This window comes from Ruditapes philippinarum, unplaced genomic scaffold, assembly GCF_026571515.1.
Source record: "Ruditapes philippinarum isolate M1 unplaced genomic scaffold, ASM2657151v2 ctg346_1_1_1_1, whole genome shotgun sequence".
Taxonomy (NCBI): domain Eukaryota; kingdom Metazoa; phylum Mollusca; class Bivalvia; order Venerida; family Veneridae; genus Ruditapes; species Ruditapes philippinarum.
Window position 1 is genome coordinate 118,253 of NW_026864693.1, and position 19,648 is coordinate 137,900.

General features: G+C 33.1%; 2 protein-coding genes and 2 non-coding genes across 6 annotated transcripts in view; 2 read left to right on the forward strand and 2 right to left on the reverse strand.

The window, feature by feature from the left end:
- LOC132726529 (inner nuclear membrane protein Man1-like) overlaps positions 1-5,882 on the forward strand; it is a 28,934-nt gene extending 23,052 nt beyond the window's left edge. Inside the window, exons 10-14 of the mRNA XM_060711867.1 lie at positions 885-921; positions 1,502-1,592; positions 2,665-2,773; positions 3,523-3,601; positions 4,147-5,882. Of these exons, the coding sequence (XP_060567850.1) occupies positions 885-921; positions 1,502-1,592; positions 2,665-2,773; positions 3,523-3,601; positions 4,147-4,298 (468 nt within the window). The 3' untranslated portion in view covers positions 4,299-5,882. The remainder of the gene's footprint in view (positions 1-884; positions 922-1,501; positions 1,593-2,664; positions 2,774-3,522; positions 3,602-4,146) is intronic.
- LOC132726531 (small nucleolar RNA SNORA53) lies at positions 594-777 on the forward strand. The gene has a single exon (XR_009625206.1). It is a non-coding gene; the product is annotated as a small nucleolar RNA SNORA53 (small nucleolar RNA).
- A 5,325-nt stretch (positions 5,883-11,207) lies between the features above and the next one.
- On the reverse strand, positions 11,208-19,325 carry LOC132726521 (solute carrier family 25 member 3-like). Of its 3 annotated transcripts, none has more exons than XM_060711853.1 (7): positions 19,193-19,325; positions 18,959-19,050; positions 14,819-15,123; positions 14,233-14,414; positions 13,756-13,928; positions 13,168-13,278; positions 11,208-11,389 (listed from the first exon to the last, which is right to left on the reverse strand). In XM_060711853.1, the coding sequence occupies exons 2-7, from the start codon at positions 19,041-19,043 to the stop codon at positions 11,229-11,231; spliced, it is 1,017 nt and encodes a 338-aa protein (XP_060567836.1). In that variant the 5' UTR covers positions 19,044-19,050; positions 19,193-19,325; the 3' UTR covers positions 11,208-11,228. The 3 variants fall into 3 exon arrangements, with proteins under 3 accessions (XP_060567836.1, XP_060567839.1, XP_060567837.1); XM_060711856.1 differs by having other exon boundaries at positions 19,176-19,291; XM_060711854.1 differs by lacking the exon at positions 19,193-19,325 and adding an exon at positions 19,153-19,190.
- On the reverse strand, positions 11,780-11,963 carry LOC132726530 (small nucleolar RNA SNORA53). The gene has a single exon (XR_009625205.1). It is a non-coding gene; the product is annotated as a small nucleolar RNA SNORA53 (small nucleolar RNA).
- Positions 19,326-19,648: the final 323 nt, after the last annotated feature.

Genomic DNA, 19,648 nt, shown 5'->3' on the forward strand with positions numbered 1-19,648 from the left:
ATATTTTAAGTTTTAATAAACTTCTTATCTTTCTTATCTTTATTTCCACAGCAAAAAATTTCCTGTTACTATTTATAGTTCAGTTGCAATTGTTAAACAGTCTGAGGTTAATTTAGGTCATTTAATCATTTATCTCTGAAGATCCAAGCTCAGGTACAAAGTTGCTTCTCTTTTTATTTAACACAGCAGTAGTCTCAAATGTTCTTTTAGTATTAATGTTTTTTATGCCCCAAATCAAGGGAAAAAAATTATGATGTAAGCTGTGACATCATAATTTTTGCTAGTTCTCAGTGATCCGACTGAGCATTTGTTTGGCCCTGTACTGTGAACTCATAATCAGTTGATATCATGGACAATTCTGTTACTATTTATACAGATTAATCAAATTATTAAAACACCTGTTTTATATGTGGCCAAATGGTTAAGGTCGTTGACTTCAAACCATTTGCCCGTCACAACTGGGTGTTCAAACCCCCACCAGGGACTTTAAATCCTTTCATATGCGAAAGTATAAATAGTAAAAAAAAAAGAAGATAAATATTGTAAAACTACAGCACTTCTTTTCCAGGTATATCATTGATAATTAAATTTTATCCACAAGCCTTAAATCCAGTCTTGAGGCATGTCTTCACCAGCATATATTATGTTTGGTGCAACTTAGCCGACAATCTTCTGGTTGTATGTCAGGATTGGATGAGTCAATCTTGTGGTACAGTAATATACCTTAGTCTTGTGACTGATATTAGTTCTGTTTTCTGTAAACTTGACTAAGTCACTTGTTTGGACATATTTTTTATTTTGAGAGAAGTAGCAAAAATGTTAAAGCAGGTAATAATAATTTACATTTTTCTTATGTGTTGACATATCATTTTCTCATATTTCAGGCTATTCCAAATGGACACAAAATGTGGCAGGGACAAGGTAAGCATTAGTCTATCTCAACCTGCCTGATAGGTCATTACAAAATATAAAATACAATAAAAGTATTATAATTATGTAAAAAAAAAAAACAAGCATTTAAAGATGTTTGATGAAAGGGGTGTCTGTGCCCAAATGGTTAAGGTCATTGACTTCAAACCATTTGCCCCTCACAACTATGTGATCTAACCCCACCAGGGACTTTTAATCATTTCATGTGCGAAAGCTATCCAGCTAGCTATCAGTGGTTCTATGCAGGTGCCCTAAATTATTGACTTAAAACCAAACAAACAAAAAAGAACAGAAGTGTGATGAATTCTGTTCAATGAGAAATGCTTTAAGCACTCTTTTTATGTCTATGTTTTTTGTCTGAAAATAATTTATCTTAAGCATTGCGTGTGTATGTAACAGGGTATGAATTAAGTAAATTTATGTAAATTTGAATTAATTGAAAGCTTCCATTGTATTGCTGTTTTGTTGCAAGTATGAGTTTTAAATTTAGAGGTTTATAAAAATTATTCAATTAAATACTTACCAGATTGCTTTGTAATGATATGCTAAGATATATAAACTATTGTTGCAGCATTTGGGGAGACAAGTCAGGGAAGTGTGAACAGTTTGCCTTATGGCCCGACTCCATGCTTGAAAGTCAGAAATATGTTTGACACAAACACGTAAGTCTTTTTGTTTCTTCTAAATTTTTAAATAATTGAGCCGCGCCATTACAAAACCAACATAATGCGACCAGCATGGATCCAGACCAGCCTGCGCATCCACTCAGTCTGATCAGGATCCATGCTGTTCGCTATAAGTTTCTATACTTGTAATAGGGTTGGTAAGCGAACAGCATGGATCCTGATCAGACTGCGCAGAGTCTGGATCCATGCTAGTCGCAAACCCACTATGTTGGTTTTGTCATGACATGGCTCATGTTATTTAATTCTGTCTATCACTTGTATATTTCCTATGCTTCTCTTACTTAGGGGGAGGCATGTAGATATGCCCTTGTTCATCCTGTCCATCATGCTGTCTGCCTGTAGACTGACATAACAGTGGAATATTGAGGTATCCATCTCCTAATAGGGCTATCGACAAATTTCTAGTTCTTTTTTTAGCACATTCACCTTTTAATAATTGTTCACTATCAAAATGAAAATGCATTTCTAAAGGACAGATTACCAAAGTCATTTTTTTTTGGTTAAAATAAATGGTTCAGTTATTCCCAGCAAGTACCTGTCACCTGTTTACATGTTAGATTTTTGCAGCAAATTAAACTACCATATCTTGTCTGATTGGTGTTGCAATACCATTGTATTTACAAGGTTTGCATGGGTCTTGAAAAGTGCTTGAAAACGATCTGTGTCTTGAAAAGTGCTTGAAAACGATCTGTGTCTTGAAAAGTGCTTGAATAGATTAACTGTGGAATGAAGAATATTTGGGTTTTTCCCCAGCTAATCTTTAAGTACAAAATTTTACTGTCACAGCTTTGAAAACCAGTGCAACAGGTTGACTTGTCTATTGTGACTGGCAGTGCATCGTGAAGCTATATATGTAAAAGTTTGTTTGTACCTACGGATTATCTGGGGAAAACCCATATTTGCCGAGTTCTGATAACATCTATTGACAGTGTCTTGGAAAGTGCTTCAAAGGGGCTTGGTTTTGAAAAAAAAAACACTTTATGTTTCTTCATTGAAGTCAGACAGAAAGTTGTGATTGTTTATTAATCTGTTGTTGTTGTTGTTGTAGAGAACAGAATGTTGATGATTGGCACCTGGATATAGAGGAGAGTGTTTTAGAGAAGTGTCAGGATAACCATGGTATTCTCCATATTTTCGTAGACAGAACATCAAGAGAGGTAAAGTCTTTTGGACTTCTGTTTTTAAATATTACAAACCCTATTACAAGTAGAGAAACTGATAGTGATCAGCATGGATCCTGATCAGACTGTGTAGATACACAGGCTGGTCTGGATCCATGCTGGTCGCAAACCCACTATGTTGGTTTTGTCATGGCACAGCTCATATTTATTTATTGTCATCAGTTGTATGAGTTTCTAATCCTCATGTTGTAAATATTTACAGTTTCAAGGAAAAACACCTTACTGATAATCTCTTTTCACATTTATTTCATATACATGTACATGTATTTAAATATTGACAAGCATTATATGAATTCCTCCATTCTTAGGTTAATGCATGTACATGGAACTTTTAGTAAAAACATTACCACAAGATGTTACAATAGCTGTAACAGGGATTTTTACGGTATTTGGGGAATTAACAATAGTTCAGTCTTAAATCTATCATTCATACTGATGGACTATGCTCCTTTCAAATGCTTAGTGTAAAGTTTACTTGAAAAACATTTTTAAAAAATCATGCTTTTATTATTCAAAAAGAAAAAAAACAACATAATTCTGAGCAAACTTAAAGAAATCATGAGTGAATTCTATGAGAATTCACATGAAAACAGAAATGTCATATTGATTTAGCATATATTTGAAGAAAAAGTTGAAATGTTTTCATATAAGATAAATTTAATGATCATTAGTTAAAATGTAGTATCAAATTTTCTTTAAAATGGCTTTTATGATTTTTGTTTCAGGGTTGTGTATACATTAAATGTATCAGTTGTGAGAAAGCCTATGAGGCTTATCAGGCTTTACATGGATGGTGGTTTGATGGTGAGGTCCTTATATTTATAACAGGGGTTATCTTACAGGCTTTTCATTATTAACAGATTGGCGATCTGTCAAGTTCTGTTATTTTGATTGATAGTGTTTTCAGCATGTAAATTAAAATAACCACCTTGACCCTTGGCTAAATTGGTCATTTTCCTTGGCACATCTGTTGCCTCATGTAAGCACTAAAACTCTATCTTGAAATTTATATGTTTGACTTTAGGTTATTATCATGCTGGAAATTGCAAGTCACAGAATTTGAATTATATGCCAACTACATTTTTGAGGATGATAAACATTTTCAATTGGCCTAGGTGCCTTATGATAACAAAAAAACAGCAGGAGGTTTCCTATAACAAACTTACCTGCAACGCTGCATTGTCCCTTTTTGTCAGTGAAATTTATAAAAACATTTTTTTTGCAAAGTTTGCTGTGACAGTCCATAATAAATACGAATGGTTTAACACAATTCTGTTGTAATAGTTTTGAGATGGAATTTTGATATACAGTTATTTCAACAGAATAATTATTACCAAATTTTTTTCCAGGTCGCTTAGTAACAGTGAAATATCTGCGTTTAGAGCACTACCATGATAGATTTCCCGACTCAAGGAACAAAAAGTACCCCCTGAAACCATCTAAAACTGAAATGCCGTCAGTCTCCAGACCATATCATAAATCTGCATTGGAGATGACCTAAGAGCAAGGTGGACAAACAAATATCTGAAGAGATTACTTAACTATTGCAATTAAATTAACTGGTGAACTCTGTACAGAAATTAAACTGAATTTGGTGCATGTGTTAAATATTAACCCATACTAACCCTCAGCCTGTAGGCAGCGACTGACTCTACCCATGTGACCAGAGCACACCTAGATCAGCCAGCATGTCTCTGCCATCTGAGCATGGTTGGTACTGTTCGCTATTCATTCATTTTGTATTGTATAAATTTTCCCGATAAATGACTATTGGTTTTTGTCCAGATTAAAAAGATGGACAAAAATGACTTTGTACAGGTTTAGATGTGAAAGTTTGATTTTAGTACATGTAGTAATACAAAATGTGTTTTGACTTCAATCTCTTGTATGATATAATCCTGTATCATCCTAAATTTATGTTTAATGAAATGTTTCTGCTTTGATTTTAGAACTGTCATTTGTTTATTTAAGGGATTTTAATATTAAGATATTTAAATTAAGTGATCAACAGTTTAGATTTGTGTAGACTGTTGTTGTTCAAAATGACAATGAGCCTTAAGACAGGAGCTTAAATGATCTGAACCTCTAATACTGATCTTTTGATGGTGATTTATTTTGCATAATGTTAGACTTTTCTGTAAAATTCAACATTTTAAATGTCTTTGAACAACTTTAAATGCAGTCAAAAGTGCTTGTACTTGTGTATTTGTTTTAGAGATAAGTTATTTAAAATGTTCATAAAGCTTGATTAAAATATTCAAATATTAAAATTATTTGGAATAAAAAAAATTTAATGCATGAATTATTTTTACTTGAAAACTCAATTTATTGATAAGAAAACAAAGCCACTAAATTTGATAAAAGTCAGTGTAAGAAATTGTTTTTCTCTCTTTATGTTATATATTTTTTCATTCATGCAAAGGAATTTTTTACGTTTTTAATCAATAAATAGTTAATACTATTATTTAAAAACAGAACTGTTCTAATTTTGTACTGCATTATTGAGACATGTAAATGAAAAGTGCTGTATATAGAATATTTCGAGTTTGAACACCACTACTTAATCAGAAATTTGTTGACCTTCAGTTAACTTGTATTTTCTTGATTGTGTGTGTGTGTAAATATGGAAAAATGACTGGCAAAGGTAGGGCTTAATTGGTTTGATTTTGGTAAAGATATTTTATAGTTACATATAAGTAAAAGTGATACTGTGTATCGGGTAAGATTGATGTTGTGAAGAAATCTGTTAGGAAAGTAATAATATTCAATGAACAGTCAAACTTGTTCTAAAGACCACCATGCAATACAGACTGACATTTTATACCTGTTACTAAAGGACCACCTTTTTTAGCTCACCTGTCACCAAGTGGTGAGCTTTTGTGATCGTTTTTCGTCCGGCGTCCGTAAACTTTTACTTTAAATGACATCTCCTCATAAACCGCTGAGCCAATTTCATCCAAACTTCACAGGAATGTTCCTTTGGTGGTCACCTTTAAAAATTGTTAAAAGAATTTAATTCCATGCAGAACTCTGGTTGCCATGGCAACCAATAGAAAAAACTTAAAATATCTTCTTTTAAAAAACTCAAAGAAGAGCTTAGATATTTGCATGAAACATCTTCTAGTGAGTGTCTATCAAGTTTGTTCAAATAAAAGCCCTGGGGTAAAATTGGCCCTGCCCCGGGGTCATTGATTTTTCCCTATATGCATATAGTAAAAACTTAAAAAAATCTTCTTTTAAAGAACCCAAAGAGCTAGAGCTAAGATATTTAGCATGAAACATCTTCTAATGGGTGTCTACCAAGTTTGTTCAAATAAAAGCCCTGGGTCAAAATTGGCCCGGCTCCAGGGGGTCATTGATTTTCCCTATATGCATATAATAAAACTTATAAAATTTTCTTTTAAATAACCCAAAGAGCTAGAGCTAAGAAAATTTAGCATGAAACATCTTCTAATGAGTGTCTATCAAGTTTGTTCAAATAAAAGCCCTTGGGTCAAAATTGGCCCCGCCCCAAGGGGTCATTGATTTCCCTATATGCATATAGTAAAAACTTATAAAATCTTCTTTAAAGAACCCAAAGAGCTAGAGCTAAGATATTTAGCATGAACATGTTCTAATGGGTGTCTATTAAATTTGTTCAAATAAGAGCCCTGGGATCAAAAATTGGCCCTGCCCCAGGGGTCATTGATTTTCCTTGTATGTGTAAAGCAAATACTTTAAAAAAATCTTCTTTTAAAAAACCCAAAGAGGTAGAGCTTAGATATTTGGCATGAAACATGTTCTAGTGAGTGTCTATCAAGTTTGTTCCAATAAAAGCCCTGGGGTCAAAATTGTCCCTGCCCCGGGGGATCATTGATTTTATTTATGTGTAAAGCAAAAACTTAAAAAATCTTCTTTGAAAAAACCCAAATAGCTAGAGTTAAGATATTAAGCATGAAACATCTTCCAGTTAGTGTCTTCAAAGTTTGTTCAAATAAAAGCCCTTGGGTCAAAATTGGCCCTGCCCCGGGGGACATTGATTTTCCTTATATGTGTATAACAAAAACTTAAAAATCTTCTTTGAAAAAACCCAACTAGAGTTTAGATATTAAGCATGAAACATCTTCTAGTGAGTGTCTTTAAAGTTTGTTCAAATAAAAGCCCTGGGGTCAAAACTGGCCCCGCCCTAGGGGTGTCATTGCTTTTGACTATATGAGTATAGTAAAAACTTAAACAATCTTTTTTTTAAAAATCTCAATGAGCTAGACCTTAGATGTTTAGCATAAAACATCTTCTAATGGGTGTCTACCAAGTTTGTTCAAGTAAAAGCCCTGGGGTTTAAACTGGCCCCGCTGTGGGGGCCTATATACAGGTGAGCGACTTCAGGGCCATCATGGCCCACTTGTTTATTTTTCTTATATGAATAATTGTTTTTTCAAAACATAGATACATTATTTAAGGAGAGACATCTTTTAAGCAAAAGTCTCGGTTCCTGCTTGCAGGATACAAGTCTATAGACAGATTTAACTTTGATGAACAAAATACATTGAAATGTTATATTGATATTGATATATGATTCTAAGTTCATAATGCAAATTATTCAATTATTACTAAAAATATTGTTTAAATAAAAGGAGCTATGCTGAGTTCCAAAAGCATAAAAACATAAAATTATCTTGCATAGGTCGACTGAGACGGTTGAAGCAGGAAATTGAAAAAAGATAATAAAGAATTATACTCTATAATTTTTGAAAATAGATACTAAGTGTGAGTCTTGAAATTAAAGCACCTACAGGTTTTTCAATGTAATTATGCAGAATAAGAATTACTATTTTGGGGACAAAACAATGTTAGCAAATAATCTGAAATATTGCATAAAAGTTGTTGACTTAGACCAACATCAAAGTTTCCAAAAAAAAAAAATCCTGTCATGTCAGTAGTCTGTTTAAGATTATGCCATTTATAATTTCACCTGAATAAAAGTTTGCCGAATTGTAGTCTTGAACATGAAATGAAAAGATAAAATTTAAATTTTACTGCATTTCTACAAGTAAAATTTTTTTTTTTTTTTTAAATATGTTATTGGGAGAAAATATATAAATAACATTTAAGATTGTGAGTAACAGTAAAAATATCATCCCCAGGAAAATACTGTTACATAAGGCGTTAGCCAAGGGTAATAGTTTTTTTTTACAAAGGGATGATAATTTTTACTGTTACTCACAAACCTACGTGTTATTTGTTTTATTACCCCAAACAAATACTTCATTTGGATACTGTTTCTATAAGTTTTTATTTTTTCAGATTTTTACTGAAACAGTAGATCTACAAAATGTTTACTCTCATAAACAGTAAGAATATCTCCCATTGGGCTATGGGAAATTAATATTACAAAAATAGTGAGGGGTAATAAAAATTTATATGATCCTTTTATTTCCCTATTTAATAGCACATTGTATAATAAACATTGAATCGTAGTGAGATTCTTTGCAAGAGGAAAATGTCGGACAGATTTTTTTTTTTAATTTGATATTAATCATGTATTGATTCCATAAAGATAACATATTGAATACATTTTTTATGATTTATTGACAGAGTAAGAATTATGTTAATTAATTAAGGGATTTTTATTTAAAATGTATGAAAGAATTTTGTGAGATAATCTGTTTTGAAATTTTTACGAATGAATATTGTATATAATATCAGGATCTAGTTCTACTGTAGTAAACCTAGTAGTTGTTCATTCAAATTGTCTCAATATGAAAGAAAGATTAAAAAAAAATAAAGATTTAATTTTCTACACTTTTCCTTTGTTTTTATTTTAGACATAGAATTTTCATTACTAATGTTATATACTATAATGATTGCACAGTTTAGGAGATAAGTGGCACAGTTACATTATTAGTACAGCTGTAGGCCTTGGTGATTAATTACTGGAGGTTTGTAATATTGCCTGAACGCCATGGTAACAGTTTCCCTGGTGCAATAAAGAAATACGGATATCAAATTCTGTTACCTAAATAATCCCTATCAATTTCATTGCCTGTTAAATCAGGACAACAAATCACGTTGTGCTTAATTCCTATGATCTTTTTCAACCAAGAGTGGTCTGTTACTAAAGTAATACTGCTTAGTATTAATGACCTATGAAAAGGGCACACAGAAGAGACATTTTGTCTTGTGTCATATCTATCTACCCGATAACTTTATTAGATGCACAAGTCACACCTTAGCAATCATAATACTTATTAATACCTATGTTACTATATATAGTAACAAAATCTAGGGTATTTCAGGGCCATTATGGCAAGATCTAGCGTCATTATGCAATTTTTCGGCCGCCTTGCTACTCGGCATTATTTTTCCATAATGGCGAGCTGAATGAGCGCACGTACAGAATGACGTCATCAACTCTCAGTGGTCTTTCAAGATGGCTGCTGACGTTGAATGAAAACTGTAGTCACTTGCACAAAAAACTTTCAGCTTAAATGACGTTAATCCAGTCTCAATCAACAAAGTCTTAACATTGAAGATTTAAAACTCAAGAAAAGAATAACTCTTACCATAAAGACACAAACATTAACCCTACAGAATTTTCCAAAAAACTGATTTCAGTTTGACTGTAGGAAATAAGATCGGCAATCGATGACAAATGGAGCTAGACATCAGTCCCGGAGGCACAAAAAGTTAAAAAAAACTGGCACTATATGTTATTTCTCACAAAAAAATATATCGAGTTTTTTATCCCGATATAAACAACAATAAAAACAATATTGTTCTCATATTTTATTTTGTTTTTCTCAATGTTTTCAAATGTAATAAAAGGGTTAAATGAATGACATATTTTTGCGATTTTTATGATTAGCCGGCGATGTCTAAATGCCGTATTTTCGGACATAGGTATTAAAAGACGTTTAATACTTGGTTTGCTGCTCGCATTATGCGATAATGGCCCTCGATTTCCATAATGTCCTTTCGGGCCTGCCGGCCCTCAGGCCATTATGCACATCATCTTCGGGCCATTATCGCGGATAATGCCCGAGCAGCCCAACTCCCAAGTATTAACCTCTAAATAAAGAAATAAATCACATGCTCCTGAAGTTGTATTGAGCAAGTTAAATAATTTCATAAAAGCTTTGTATTTGGTTCAAAGTGCTGTATTTGATAAAAGCGAGACCTATTTATAATAGAATGTAATGATAAACTTAGTCCTCAAGCTCCTGGATACTTCTAGGTTGAACCTGGAGAGCCGATATCTGTATCTGTGATCAAGCTTGCCATTCAGGTCGCTCAATTCCTTCCCTCTCCAGGTAGTTCTAGATAATTTGGGCCATGTTGATGCACATTTTCATCCACTAAAATGAACTGATTGCCCTGGCATACTGCCTAACCTTGATGTCCAACATCTCATCAATGAACTATACAAATCTTACACTAGTTGCCAATAATGGTTTGAATTATTGACTTGAGTAATTATTAGACTATTGGCTCTGCCTTATTTTGCTCTAGACAGATATTCAGGCTGACAACATACAGGTAGCTTGTAATTTACCAACTATTATCACATCTACAAAGGTATTCACTAATCAACTTCCTGATCTATTTTACAATTGTATTTCATACACGATTTTTTTTGCAGAGTTTAATGACGAACCAACACAGTATAGGTCATACGGCGACATTCCAGCTTTACTCCAATGGCCTGGGTAATCATACAAAACACACATGAAACACATTACTTACATACTGAAGATATGTAATGTTCTTAGTATTTGATTCAAGGGGATAAAATTTCCGTCAAAACATTACTAAATGGGTTGCTATTATCTCAAAAATGTAATTTCCAAAGGAAAACTTGGGTAATGTTATGTATTATAGTGACTTCTGTAAGACACATACCGTATTGAATATAAATGTCACAGGGCTTTAGAAAACAAAACTAAACAAAATTTTAACTCACAGATCTTGTCTTTCTAAGCAACAAGTCAAAAAAATATCAATTTTTTTGTAAGTAAAAATTTCAAGCATTATAAATATTATATACACCACAAAATATCACACAAGAAATGCCCCGGAAAAAATCTTTCCATACACCTTTTATTTTAAAAAAAAGCCATTTTATTTTAATTCCTACAAAAGTGATAATTTTTTTTAAAAAACTTCTATTTTTTCTATTAATTTTAAAACGATGGGGCTTGCGCTGGAAAAAAACCCTTTTCATTGTATTTAATATAAACACAAAAACCATTTAGTAAAGTGGGTTGGGAAATTTTCTTTGTTTTAGAAACAGGTTTTCATTAAATAAAATCCTTTTTAAAAATTTTGGGTGCGTTTTTAATTTTTTTTTGTAAACTATTTAAACGTCAATCGTTTTTGTATAAAAAAACTTTTGTCAAACACAAGGGGAAAAAGGGATAGTTTAATTTATTAAATTTTCCATTTTAGAATGTCATTATTCGGTGATGCCAAGCTTTTTCTTGAGACTGGCGGGCATCTCTGGCGGTGGTGGACGTGGCAGACGGAAGAACACCTTCACAGAGTCGTAGATAAACCACTGCAGGGCAGTCAGTGTACCGATCATGATAATCCTGGGGAAGAGACCCTTCCACAATCCTGAAATTATACAACAGTTTTTTTAACGTTTAAAAGTTTTATCATTTTATAACTGATTAAACAGTCGATTTGTTCAAGACCTTATATATGTTATACTTCATGGTGTTTGAATAAACTCTATTTCAACCTACTAGAGACTGATGCATTATCAGACCAGAAGCTAAAAGTTGAGATACTGAATCTTGTCAGTGTGATATGATATATGAGCCGCGCCACAGCAAAACCAACATAGTGGGTTTGCGACCAGCATAGATCCAGACCAGCCTGCGCATCCGCGCAGTCTGATCAGGATCCATGCTGGTCACAAACCCATTATGTTGGTTTTGTCGTGACGCGGCTCATATATCACCTACAGTTTATCACTGGTGAAATAAAAACTTTGTCCAAACAAGTGACTTAGTCAAGTTTACAGAAAACAGAACTAATATCAGTCACAAGACTAAGGTATATTACTGTACCACAAGATTGACTCATCCAATCCTGACATACAACCAGTAGATTGTCGGCTAACTCACACCAAACATAATATATGCTGGTGAAGACATGCCTCAAGACTGGATTTAAGGCTTGTGGATAAATGCACTGCACAAAACTTAAAAAGTTTGGTAACATTTACAAATATAAGAAAAAGACCTTAGAATTACTTAATATTCTCAAAATGATGAAGAATCATTTAACTTATTTTATTAAAATATCAAACAGTTTTTTTGGCCAATTTTACCTACATAATATAAGTATAATATATGAATAAGGTACACCTTAACAGATTGATATAAATACACCAGTTATTTTACATTTGATAATGATTTTCTTTTTCAATTTTGTTGGCAAGTATTTTTATCGTAAGCAAATCAATAAAATGTAAGGTTCTTTCTTATCATTTGCCTAACATAATCAATCCAGTCTGGCAACAATCCAAACACTTTGTCCAAACAAGTGACTGTGCAAGATTTCATTATATCTTGCAGATATACAAGTCACAAAATTGAGGTATATTTCTGTACCACATAATTGACTCGTCCAGTCTTGACATCAAACCATTACAGCTTGTGTTTACTTTTGTAGATTAGAACAAAAGATAACTCAAAACTAGACTTAAGGTATGTGGAATCTTGAAAATCACACAATGAAAATGCAGTGCATATACGATTTAGCTGACAATACATTTATTTCTGTGACTTTATTGTAATAAGATGCTTCTATATTCTGGTAGGGTGAACTGCTAAGTACTAGAATCTCTGAAATACTAGTGTACATTTTGCTGCATTATTTGTCCATCAAGACGGTCATTACCCTATCTATGATCTCTGGTTTATTTTCATGGAAAGGAAATGTTATTTCTTTCAATACAACATTGTCCCTACCTAATTCAAGAGATTTCAATGTCAAAAGCATCTGAACGAAGCAGCACTAGAAGAAAACAAATGTTCTGTGTGACAACAAAACCAACATAGTGCGTTTGCAACCAGCATGGATCCAGACCAGCCTGCGCATCCGTGCAGTCTGATCAGGATCCATGCTGTTCGTTATCAGTTTCTCTACTTGTAATAGAGTTGGTAAGCGAACAGCATGGATCCTGATCAGACTACGCGGATGCGCAGGCTGGTCTGGATCCATGCTGGTCGCAAACTCACTATGTTGGTTTTGTCGTGATGCGGCTCAAATATGTTTTAGATTCTACAGGTATAATGTATGCACACCATTATAGCCACTATAGAACTGCATGTCATGAGACCATGACAACATGTTAACTATAATTTATCAATAAAATACAATACCCTTGAATCCAAGAGCCTTTGCAGCTTCCACGGCAGTACTTCCAGCATCTGTGTTCAGCTTGGACACGATTGTATCAGCAGGATGGGACACAATAGCACAGAATACTCCAGCTAAAATATATAATTAACATTCATTATATTTAATTTAATGCCTATACGACATACATTAACTTTATCAAAAAAAGTACTGCATCACACTTACTTGATATTAAGTTTTACATAAAGCCTTATAATGAAGTGCACATTATAATGTACACATCTATGTATTTCTGACACAGAGTTATGCTGAAGTTTACAATATCTTGATTTTTTCAGACATGCAAACACTACAATGGGAAGCTTGTGACAACAAAGTTATCTACTTTAATTTCTTTAGTAACTTTTTAATTTTAAGAATTTGCAGTTGACTACTTATTTTTTACTATATAATAAAGGCATACTCATACTTTCTTCGAACCACATGAATGTGAAAAGCTGAAAGCACGTTCTTGCATCATTCATGATATAGTCATATTTTAGCAAATCCCTACAATTTGTATCAAAAGTTACTCTAAAATATTTGTTAAATCAGTACATTTTGTCACTTACCAATGTATCCAGCCATAAATGTAACAACCAACTGCTCTCCTTTTGTGCACTCTGACCTTGGTTTTGGTACAACATACTTGTACAGAGCTTCTACTGTTCTTTCAAAGCAGGCAAACTTCATCATTGTGTATGGAATCTGTCGGCTCCACAATGGGACAATGCCTTTGTAAAACCTGTAACATTTTGGCTAAAAACAATGAGAGACCTATATGCAGCCTTGACCATTCATTCAATCTATCTATCAGACTACGATTCTATCTATTCTGAAAATTAAATCTTGTCCGTATGTTTAAATGGTTAGAAATATTGAAAACGTTTACAAATGAAAAACAAAATGAATTTGTGTTAACATTGGGGCCTTAATAAATCTTATTCAATATTGCTATGTTTACTACATTTTAAGTCAAAATAAAATTTGTGATAATGTTAAGTGTTTGAATGCATTGATAAAGTGAGTAAACTACAGTTTAAACTGACCCATTCAAGCCTTCTTCTTTCATGATTCTAGGTGCACCCTCTCTCAATGTTGTACTCCATCCTGGTTTTGTCTGAATTCTCACTTTCACAGACTCCATAGGACACAGAGCAATATCAGCAAAGAACTCTGCTGATGCACTAGCAGCCAAGTATAATGAGGTTCTCCACAAGTACGTCTTTTCCTACAATTACACATAAGTAAAAACTGAATTCAAACATTCAATATACTTAATTTGAAAGTCACACAGTGTTTCAATACAAAATTGAACTAGAGCCATGTCACTAGTGTTCAACTTATTTACAAACCAAAACTTAACCAAAAATGAATGCCAATGCTGAAATGTGGGTTATGACAATAGAATAGTTTTTTTTTTCTGAGAGAAGTTGAGCTAATATCACAGGAAACTGTCTAAAATTAAACCAAATTCTGCTAAAAGTTTCAGATTAATGCAAATCACAATAAAAAAATTTCATTTTGCAGTGATAATATAATAAAATATGTATTTAATACTGACTTTCAGGTCTAAAAGTTGTATTCCCTTACTTCCCACTCCCCCAGTCAAAACAATGAGTAAAGATTGCTTACCTCTCCTAAAATACCAGAGTAAACATTTTTGAAGACCTCATAGAACCCAAATTTACACAAGCCCTGCATAGAATAACCGATGAAGGTTGGAGCCCATCCTAGACCGAGTGCTCTTGTGCCACCTTCAGCTAATGTCACTTTAAATCCATTGACAATGTTCTTATATTTGGCTGGATCTACTTGTATTCTACATTTGACCAAATCAAGTGGTACAACAGCTGTGTGGGTAAGACCACAACTCAGAATACCGCCAAATCCGCAAAGTGCATAAAATTTTTGTGATCCAAACTCACAGCTGTATTCCTCTGAAATTGAAAAAAAATTGAAATGTAAAAGATAAGAATTTATTTATGGCTCTAATGACAACTGTACTTCTGTCCATGATGGCTCAAAGTAAGAACTGAACACAGTGTTTTTCCAGTCTTTTGAAAATGGCTCTGGGGGCCTTATGAATTGTGAAATTCAGAGCAGATGTGTCAATGTTTACGAATTTTGCCTGTTTTATACTGTTCATATTTAGCTTTTTATTGGGCGGAAAAGTTTAAATCACAAGTTAGAAAATGCCTAGATTCATGATAGACATCTTATTAAACAATATCTTATGCATTCAATGTCTCTGTTTTATATGTTCATATGTTTTTAAGTTAGTGTTGTGACAATATTGTCAATGACAATAATTTGACAATTGTAAATTTTCATTAAAAAAATTGCAGATGATACAAGAAACTTGCAATAAACAGTGTTTGCAGCTTCAAATAAAGTAGGGCTGTGCATTGCCATTTTTTTCTGTCACGATACATATCACGATACTTGCATTTCCAAACGATGCGATTCACGATATGTATTGCATACTTTGATAAAATACAATGCATATTGCGATTCTTATGTTTCAATGCAATACGTATCACAATACTGACTTTCAGACTTTATCTATATAAAAAACTTGGTCATTTGTTCACAACATAATTACGAATGTAATATAAAACTATTACAATAACAAAATAATAAACTCTTCAACTTGTTATTATAACTTATTTTCAAGTTTTGATCTTTCAGCAATTTACATTACTTATTACTTAAGGATTTTTACTTAAGGATTAAAGGTATTTTTCATTATACCATAATTATTAGTGTATAGAGAATAATAGGTTGGTGCCGTGGATGGAGAAAGTTTATCTGGCGAGGCGGAGGAATTTATTGGGTGAGCCGAAGGCGAATCCAATAAATTCTGGAGCAGAGCCAGATAAACTTTCTCCATCCACGGCACCAATCTATTATTCTATTTATCCTGTGACCGTTTATTTTAAAGAATTTTATTAGGCAAACTACCTTTAATCACACTATCGAAAATGTTTCTTTATAAACAAAGAAGGCCCGAAGCGTGCATTATTCTACAACAATGCACTCGCCATTCTTCTTATCTCCCTGTGTATTTTCACATTGAGGGCGCCATTTTGTTTGAAAAATGTGATAAATATAAACAATTTTTTGTCGAATTTTGTTGTGAAAACTATCTAGAATGGAAGAAAATGGTCTAACTAAGAAAATGAATTCGAACACCAATATCTTTTATTCAGTCGTTAACGCTGTACAGACGTTTAAAGTATTGTTTACGTGACGTCACAATGTAGCGCCAAACAGCACGTGCAAAACAATCAAATCAAGTACGCTATTTTAAAGCAGCATGCCTTCAGATTTATGCTTATTTTCATGAAAATTTTGAAATTTAACCACCAAACATAAAGCTTATTTTCATGAAAATTTTGAAATTTAACCACCAACATTATAACAATAATTATATTTTTTCTTGAAAAGTAGTTCGGCAAAGAGGTGCCCATTCATGCATACCACGTGATCAAGTGCCGTAGATCAGTAAAAATATACGGCACCTTGTTATCGGGCCGAAATTGATACAAGTGACAGGATAAATTGTGATACTTTCCCGCTATATTGATGCATCAGGTGGTGAAATATGTATTGCATCCTGATATATTGGAATTTATAAATTCATTACGATGCATACATCGTTGACAGGGCAGATCGCGATGTATCGATGCATCGATGAATCGTTACACCTCTAAAATAAAGTCAGGGACCCTGTATCAATATTCATCTTAAATGCCTACTTGGTTGCAGAGTTCTTTACCTCTTGCATCTGCAGATGCGGATGCAGAAAATCGTAATACTGGCTTCCTAAATATTGCTTAACATCATATTTAAAAAACCCTGCAATGCAGTATCATGAGTATGTACTATGTCAGTGTTTGCTACATGTAAGATATAGTCAGTGAGTACCATTATTTAGTAGTCAGACTGCTTGAATTGATATTGAACAATCACATCTTGAATAAATGGTTGAATCCCTATTATCTAAATTTATTACAGAACTTGCATTCATTGGACCCTTCGTAATTGAAAGTAACGTAAATCTCATTTTAGTTTGGTAGTCATATATTACTGAGTGTTTTCTATTTAACTTTGATATACTTTATTATTAGTTATTGTTTTTTAACCTGTTTCTTATGTATATACGTTTTAATGACTTTTTTCACAATTGTAACAATTACATTGAGAAGGTAGAGTGCTACTAAATATAGCAACAGTATTAAGCTTTTTTCTCGTCGATTCGTGATTCTTATTTTGAAAAATTTCACATGAGCAACAGATATCAGACATACATGTACTTGCAATGCAATTAGTGCATTTGTTAAATAAATTTAATATCTAAAAGTTCAAAAACTTTAAATAACTTCTTATAACAACTGCTTAAAGATTAGAGCATCTGAACATGTCAACCATGACTGTCTTGCTCAGCTGGACGCTTCCCATCGATTAGTGAAATCCTATTGACCCTGTGACATCATCAAAATGTAGGTCTCAAATCCATGGGAAGGCACGAATCAATGAGAATAAGGCATACTTAAAGTTTATATATGTGTGATATTTCAAAGGGTATTTTGAGCTGCCCAGTAACAATTTGGAGGATGTAAAGTTTTTCATGTTTACATGTTTATGATCCAGTATAGTTCCAATTGAAATGTTTATTTTTATGTTTGTAATTGCACAAATGCCACAAGGTGAAAATACTTTGGCCGAAATGTCCAGGATGTGAAACGGAAAAGAGTCAACTCGGCCCTATACCAACTCGGCACGGGTCAACTCGGCCCACTTTACAAAAATATATATAACGTATTAACTTTGCTTTGCATGTTGTTAAGGTAAATAATTAATAAAAAATATCTTATTATCATATAATTAAATACATTGTACTTCTGCCCAAATAAAGTATATTTAGAAAAAAATTGTTATTTATTGGTCTTGCAGATTCGTTAAAATTAATATAGATCTACTAAAAATGTGTTTCCTTAGATGCATTTTGTTTGTTAAGTAATTTTAAAAAAAAAAAAATGAAACAAAAACGTGTTTACTTAATATCATAAGCTTCTAATTAATTGCAGGTGGTCACTTATCAAATTTGAATGAATGCGTCAATCATAATTATCACCTAATTAATCGATATCCTTAACATACACACTGATTGATAATAATAGGTACATGTATTCAACTTTACGGTGAAACCTACCGCGAGTCAGAACTACAGTGAGATACGCAATCGGTGATCTTTACTCGCAATTCTACTGATAAGAAAAGCCTGTCTGCTGCTAGTTCGGAAACTGTCAATCCGTGTATTATAAATAATTACAATAATTACAATAAATGATAACACAAACCTAAATATTAATAATTGAAAAAGTGGGCCGAGTTGACCCGTGCCGAGTTGACTCGGGGGCCGAGTACATTTTAGGGCCGAGCTGACACGGATTCTGTGAAACGTCCATCATTCCTTGGAAGTTGGAGATATTCTTTTCTCAATTCTTCAAAGATTTCGAGCCATCTAATTTATGCATATGTATATAACAACATAATGCAATTACAGAGATTATTAACAAGAGATTTGATTAAGGAATTTAAAATAAATCAAATCAAACCAAAATTCTTTGTGATTTAATTTCGATGACCTTGAGTGGCTTGACAGATTAACTAGCGACAAAAAATAACATTTTGGTCCAAAAAAGACAAAGACGCGAGAGGACGACTCTATCACGACAACAATTAATAAAAAAACTCGTAGCGTTATACCTTTATCTCCAGAACCGCACTGGAGCGTTTTGAATGGACTTGGGAACAAGCTCTTCATAGCCGGCTTTCCTGTCGATTCGGCCATTTTTGCACTACAAATATAAAATAATGAAATTAAAATTCATAACATCTTTTAAACAAAAAGATACTGCCGAAATAAGATTCTTTCTTCGCATAAAGATTTTAGAAATAACCTTTAAAATAGAAAAATACGTTCCAATGACAATACCCCACCTCTGCTCTGTTGGCGTGCAGTATACCAAAGGACAGTTCGGTTAAATTTGTGATTGGACAAATGTTTATGACGTCAGAGGTATGCCGTTCTTTACCGTATTTTATATATTAGGCTTAACACTACTAAAATTAATCAAAGGGCTGCATGCTCTGTGGTATTTTCTGCTCTGTGGTATTTTCTGATCTTTCCTGTATAAGTTTATTTTTATATACTATTATTCATCTTACGCAGCGACTGCGTTTAACAGTTTGTGATTGATACATATGGAATTTTGCATGCTAAGAGTTGCATCAAAAATCATTTTTCATTTTTTATTACAGCCACACTTTATCCTTGCATATCGTGGCAACTTCCTTAAAAAAGACACTTAAAAAAAATGTTGCCTCGACAAGGATTTAAACCTTAGGCCTCTCACACCCTAAACGAGCGCGCTACCTCTGCACCACAGTGAAGTA

Excerpts from the sequence above, each read along its gene's own strand:
- LOC132726521 (XM_060711853.1), bottom strand. The coding sequence starts at position 19,043 with ATGGCCGAATCGACAGGAAAGCCGGCTATGAAGAGCTTGTTCCCAAGT. Across the intron at positions 13,929-14,232 it reads AAAGAAGAAGGCTTGAATGG|GTTTTACAAAGGCATTGTCC; the intron begins GTCAGTTTAAAC and ends AAAATGTTACAG. Across the intron at positions 11,390-13,167 it reads AAAGGCTCTTGGATTCAAGG|GATTGTGGAAGGGTCTCTTC; the intron begins GTATTGTATTTT and ends GTATAATTTCAG.